Source organism: Trachymyrmex septentrionalis, unplaced genomic scaffold (genome assembly GCF_001594115.1).
Source record: "Trachymyrmex septentrionalis isolate Tsep2-gDNA-1 unplaced genomic scaffold, Tsep1.0 scaffold62, whole genome shotgun sequence".
NCBI classification, from domain to species: Eukaryota; Metazoa; Arthropoda; class Insecta; order Hymenoptera; family Formicidae; genus Trachymyrmex; species Trachymyrmex septentrionalis.
The window spans coordinates 2,915,063-2,922,116 of record NW_017305800.1 but is presented as its reverse complement, the minus strand read 5'-3'; the positions used below and the strand labels follow the sequence as shown (position 1 = coordinate 2,922,116).

The following is a 7,054-nucleotide window of genomic DNA, read 5'->3' as shown; positions in this document are numbered from 1 at the left end:
CCCCCCCCCCCCGGTGTGAGATATTCAAAATCTTCGTAGGCGTAGGATTTCAAACTGATCTCCGCGGTCGAGTAAACGGAGCTCGGCAAATTTTATTTCGGTAACTCGTGGAGAGATTCCGCGGGGGAGGAGATTTTATTTCGGTATCCTCGACCAGATGAAAGAGCGTGCAAATATTTATCGTATAAAAAATTTTATTTAGGCACTACATATGCTGCAGCAATACCCTTACGAATAAATTGACGTCCGCCCGTCAAATCCCCATTATCTTTGTGCTAAAACGTAGCGTAATGAATATTTAAGGAAAAAACGTCGTAAGTGTGCCGCGTCTTTCGCATACGCCTGCTTCTCGTAAAACCATTCTAGCAATGTATAAGCAATAATGTTAATGACGCTCGGTTCTTAGCTATTTAGATGCCGCGGTCGTAACGCTGCTACTTATCGGGTTTGTACTGTTCCGAGGAACATACACACGCCTCGAAGACGCCTGGCCGAAGACGTTTACGTTTACGAGCGGAACATCTTTGTGCGAGGCATTAACTCGCTTATACACGTGATACCGCGATAAAGCTGTCTAAACTCGCGAAAAGCACCCCTTCGCAAAGTCGTTATTGTTGGTTGAGCATTTTTGCACGCTAAAACGGAGCTTTCGTTCGTCTACATTCTGTCGCTTTAACGATAAACCGCTGCAAAATTCAAAATTATTATTCGTGCCGAGCGTTGTGCCATGAAACTTAATACAATCACGCGCACAATAGAATATTAATTCATACACGATGAAGATAATAATATCGTGCAATTCGGTACAGGGTGAAGGATATAGCTTTTACATATCACATGTTGTTAAAATGATCGAACCATCTATAGCATTTGAACGTGATAATTGTACCCACCTCTCAATATAACGAAACGAGCGGAATCATTTATGATAATGACTACGATTGTAGAAGGGATATTAAATGTCCAATGTACGTATTATGTGTACGATCGAGTGTCGACACTATCTTTAATATTGAAATATACCGAGGCATTTATAAGGAAGAAGAGAAGCAATTAATAAAAAGGAAGAGAGTGTGGAAGACATCGCATCGCGTATAATCAACCATAATAATTACGATACTTTCGTAAGTACACTATAGCACGTCGAGCGCACGTCGAGTTCTTGAAGTCACGATAAAGGATGTGCGAGCACGAACAAGGGGTGTAATTAAAAAGTCCAATTCATCATGTCTTCCTTCTCGTATCTTTCGAGGGGAATGATACTTCGGCCCGATAGGAAATACAAAGATATAAAGATATATAAAGAAGAATTCTTCTGTTCGACTTACCACACCGCCGCCGGCGCTGTGAAGCAGCAAACTTTTGCCGGGCGTGAGATGGGCCAGCTCGAAGAGCAGAATGTAAGCTACGGTGTAATTCATGGTGATGGCGGCCGCGTCGAGGTAGCTCATTCCGGGCGGAAGCGCGAAAACGGATGTCGCCGGTACGGCGACCAGCTCCGCCCACGCTTTGTGATCAGGAAGAGCGACCACCCTATCGCCCACCTGTTAAAAAAAAGGAAAAAAACCATCACACGTTGTGTCCATCAAAAATGCAGAGTATTTACATCTGCAACCTTGCTTTAAGAGAACGTAAGCCGTAAAGCCGTAAGAAATTAATCAATCATAATCAAATATAAGAAAGGCAATTGACTGTGATTGGTCAATTTCTTATATAGTTTTATGGCTTATGGTCTCTTAAAGCAAGTGAATCTAGATTCATGGGCTTTCTACAATAAGTTAGCCACTATTCATATCGTACTAGTGGTGAGTCAGAATTGTAAGTCATAAATCTTGCATCCAGGAAACTTACATCCAGAATAAATTATATATTAGATATCATTACGTTATGATATTTTAGCCAATCAAAAGAATGGTAGTTCTTAAGGCAAATAATTATAGATTATATGATTGATCAGTCATAACGTAATCTAAGTTTTAAATCGTAAAAAAATGGAATTCTTTCTAGCTATCTCTAAATCTGTTGCAGTCACTGATTACTGACTTATTGTTGTCTTATGAAAATTGAACTTTATCACTAACAGGTTATTGTAGAAAACCCGGCAGCTTTTAAATCACTTTCACTTCAAGATGCTAATACCTAAAGTACATTCCGAAGATAGAGACTAGGAATGAAACTTCTCTATTAAAGACCGATTTGTAAAATTGCCTTTATTTTCATAGAATATACGATCTTTTCGGGATTATACCGCGCATAAAATTCCTCGCATATTTACCGGATCATGATTGGATAAGGAAGATTCAACGATTTTACACTTGGCGGCCTTCTGGAAGACGGAGCGAGCCCGTTTTATCGAATTAGGTCCTCCCGCTGTAAAGTATCTTGATAGTCAAGGCGAAGTAGAAACAAGCTGACATTACTCTCGACCCGTATGCTCGAAAAGAACGCATTCTTTTTCTCCGCTTTATTATTCTCTCTGACAAGTCGAGGCAGCCTGTTTTATACGCGCTGGCCGGATATCTGACTCTACGCGTTTTTCAAGAAGCTCGCTCGCCTTCTGACCCCGAAAAGACTTTCGAGTCGCGAAAATAGACCACCCTGAGCGCACAAGTTTCTCCATACGACGACGCCAGCTGGCGAAAAATGTGCCTCAAAGAAATTTCGCGGGCTTGAAGCCAGCTTGATTCTCCCGTAATACGGGCGACGTTAAATACGATAACGGGAGTGCCGCCTTGGGTGATATTCGACGATTATTTACGAAGCAATCATTAATACAGCCTCCTGGCGCTTTATCACGTCAGGGATATGGGAAACTTCTGCGTTCTTTTTTTTCGCCTGACGTAAAGACGTTTAATAAGCGAAACGATCGCGAGGCGAAAGTAACCTCTCATTTTATTTATGGCGTCCGTAGTTCAACCGAGGAAACACGTTTCGAGAGCTTTCAAAATAATTCAACATTGAGCCGCACGTGACGTCAATGCTAAAAATCAATACAAGACTACTATTTCGATATGTAAAAGGCGCAGCCCTATCGTATCGAATTAGCCGAATCGAATTAGCGCGTTACTCGCTAGTCGTTTAGGCTTATCGAGCCTCTAATCCTCGTTGAATTCACGGAGGTGATTTTACTCTGCTGATATAAAGGGAAGAGACTGCGCCTTGTAATTCAGTTATACGTACTTCCGTCTGAAGGCGAAGTTTCCGACGCGAGCAAATCTATATTTCCGCTCGCGCGTATTTCGACATTTATACCAATAACATTCGACGCTATTTACGACGCAGTCATTAATCTTCTTTAGAAAGAGAACAGAGGAAGCGAGCAATATAGTTTCCCTCGCGCGTTTCATTTTTATTTCTTAATGAAATTCCAAATACACATAGAACTTAAAGAAGCAAACTTGTTTACAATTTAAGTTTGCGCACTCGTAATCAGATTCATTAAAAGTTCCGTGCTTGTACTCACTTTGAAATTCTCGACCCCCTCGCCGACTTGCTCAATGTCACCCGCGCACTCCGAGCCCATGATAAACGGGGTCTTCGGGGGCGAGTCGATGGCGCCCTGTCTGGCCATCAAGTCTTGGAAATTCAATCCGCTGGAAAAAAAATAAAAAGAATTTGTCAAATATAATATTCAGACTTGAATTGAATGAAATAAGAGAAATCCTATATTCGGTTAAAGTGGATTCTATAATTGGTAAATCCCAAGTAGGCCAATAAGTCCCTGAACCCAAAATCTAAGGAGCTTATCCGATGGTCTTCGTCAAACCCTACAAGGTTTATTGATATTTTTTTTTTTTTTTTTCAAAAATACATTGTTATCAAGATTTGCAACTAACAATTAGTTAAAATGGCCAAACATGTTCTGATCTAAATCGGGTACGAAATCCATAAGATCCGTAGATTTAATCATTTAGAATACCTATATGTCAAACGTGATCGTTCGAGACTACTGGTAACGTTAGTTTTTTATATCACTTTGGCAATGTAGCACATTCCCTTGCTAGTGCAGCTTAAATATTTCTGTGTGGATTTATCTGATAGAAAAATGTAATTTCAAAAGATAAATCATCGAAAATAATTGTAACCAAGACCAATTAACTTGCTTTTAAATCGCAGCATCCGTGTTATTAGCATAATTATCATAACGTTGTTAACACGGTGCTATTTTTACTATATCTCGACGTCGCTGTTGCCGGATTTCATTCTGATCTTAATCCTTTGGGACAGTCGTTGTTTTCAAGGGGACGTGGATAATCCTAGGAGGGTTAAATCATAAAATCCTATAAGTTTACGCTGTGTAGGGATATCGTATGTGCGTGTGCTTGAAGTATTGAATGGGGCTGGAATAGAAACCGCTTCACATAGCAACGAGAACTTGCTCGCGTCTTTCGCGTAAAATATATATATATATATACATATAGTTACCTTCGTCGGTACCTAACAGCCCGACTGACAGGGAGGGTACGAAGGCGAAGGCGCCGCGACGCCTAGACCGATGCCTGGCGTCGCACGCAACGCGACCACGGACGTCGCGGCGACGTTACTCATTGGCATCGAGAAATATTTACCATTGGCGCCTCCGACGAGAAGTTCGATACCATTTCTACGGAAACTGTCGACCGATTTCGCCAAAATCGTTGGATAAATGGCAATTTGCATGTCGATGTGTCATCTCGCAATCTTAAAAAGACCTGAATTTGTTTGGCAAAATGATACCGAGGAGAATTATCGATTATATAATGACAATGACATAAAATGAAAAAAAAAACCCTATAGTAAAGAAAATATCTGATAAGTTTGAAATACAGAGGGATGTAAATTTATACATGCATTTATTCCGTTTTTTTTTTTTTTATTATTTATTTATTCCGAATAAAGCGGCTGCCAGAACACGATCAGCTTGAGAATGCGAATACTCTCCTATTTTCGATTGCACCGACGGTTGCACGGCGCCTCTCGCGAGATATGTCGTAAATTGTTATCAATTTACGCGATACACCGTATAATTTCCTGGAGCAGCGAGCACCACGTGATGAATCACCGCGTACTCGGTGAAATCTCGTCCAAGGTTGGCGAACGTATCAGAAGTGCCCACGTGGGAGCTTATCGCTACACGTATCAGTTTTTTCTATCTCGCTATACTCTCCTTCCTCTTTCCATTGCACGTGTGTACGTATTATCACGTTGCATATAAATAAAATGAGAAATAAAAAGAAAATGGAAGAAACTGTCGATATTTCTGTTGACGGACGAAGAGAATGAATCATACGCGGCGTGGCGAAGAGGTATAGTTTCAGTCTCCCGAGTTTACTGTACTGTAGATGCATTGCAGCTGGTGCCTGTGCTGTACGATAGCATACATTTTGCCGATAACATAACGAAGGAAGTTTGCGGTTGCGAACGATACACTACATTGGAGAACAAAATTCCCCTCACGTAACGACGACTGGATATACCAACCGCACATTGTCCCTTTTCGAATTTCACGGAGTCTCTTGCTGACAATGTGTGATTAAATCGTCGCAATTCGCCACGACGTGCAACGTTGATTCTACACTATTAGATTATATCCAATTTGAGTTATCTTTAGTCATTTCTATCGCCAACTGCAGGCAAGATTTAACTGACGAAAATGAATGAAACTCAACTCATTATTATTTACCAAATGCATTACGTTAATGCGGACGATGTTTATTTTGAAATCATCAAAAATGTAGAAATGATATCAGGTGAATGATACAGAATTTGATTAACATTTTGACATATGTATGGAGATTAAAAATAACCAAACGTTATTTAATTTAAGGGATCGAGTTACTCCATTAATTGCTTCAACTCCATTGCTCCATTAATAATAGTGCACAATCAATGTAGTAAGTCATAAGAGATGGACCAGTCGAATGTGAGGAAAATAATCGATTATGATTGGTCAATTTCTTACGGTCAATTTCTTTACTACTCTACCGTACACTGAGTCTCGGCCTAACGGATTCGAAAGCAATGAAAAACGTCGAACAAAACGTCGGAACACGTGCAACTCGCGTAGTCGCAAACGCAAGTAACAAGTTTATACGAGGATTATACCTAACGTATCGGCGCGCAATAAATCGCACGGATCGAAAAGCGCGGCGTATACATTCATCCGCGTGTCCAATAACGTGACGTGGGGGGCCCGGGGACCGGGGAAAACCGGGGAGGAAACGTAATACGTGGGAACACGCGCGACTTACGCATCATTTGCCGGGCTGCGCCGGATAATCGTGGACGGTACCGCGCTCCCCACGTCGAAGGACGAATTGAAGCGAAACGAGTCGAAGTACAGCACAATGATTCTATTCCGCGGCTTATTGACAGGTACGGGCGTCCGCGAACGCCAATCCGAAACGCCGCATTGGATTAAGCCGATTCTATTAAATCCCGTCCGCCGACGTGAAGTATTCGCGCGCTGTCGTGGCGAACTTATCCCTCGTGCGGTTGCAGGGCGTGGCGGAAAAATCCACCACGTCTAAAATTAGCAATTTTAAATGGCCGTAAAAACTATCCGGGGTCGCGAGGTGCCTCGCTCGCCGGAACGAGGGTGGCGTCGTCACGATTAATGTACCGAGCCTCGCTGCAGTAAAATACAACGATATAAAGCTACGTGGAACTCCTTTCTCGGCTTTTCGGTTTCGACATATGGTTTCAGTCCGCATGCGGCTCAACGTGTAATTGTTGCACGCAGATCGTGACAACCGTGTATATTCTGGTCGGAAAACTTGAGAAGGACCTCGCTAATTGTATAGAAAATTGGGTCCCAGCGAAATAAGTCAGTTTTCGCTTATAATATAGCTTGCAATGTGGTGAACAAAAGATATCGCAGATACGAGACTCAATAATGGAGAGTTTTTGAGCTGTGGTGTATCAAAGGTGCCCTGAGAGCACAAGTTTTTACATTTTTGATATCCTTTATTTAAGTCATGTATATATAACATTTTTTGTTCACCACATTATAAGCCATAATATATGTAAAAACCGTCTCATTTCACCAGGACTCAATTTTTCATACAATTAGTGA

At 41.5% G+C, this 7,054-nt stretch overlaps 1 protein-coding gene across 1 annotated transcript in view; it reads right to left on the bottom strand.

The window, feature by feature from the left end:
* LOC108752926 (synaptic vesicle membrane protein VAT-1 homolog-like) overlaps positions 1–7,054 on the bottom strand; it is a 25,585-nt gene that overhangs the window by 5,271 nt on the left and 13,260 nt on the right. The window contains exons 2-3 of the mRNA XM_018494151.1: positions 3,464–3,593; positions 1,329–1,544 (exon numbers count right to left, since the gene is read on the bottom strand). Of these exons, the coding sequence (XP_018349653.1) occupies positions 1,329–1,544; positions 3,464–3,593 (346 nt within the window). The remainder of the gene's footprint in view (positions 1–1,328; positions 1,545–3,463; positions 3,594–7,054) is intronic.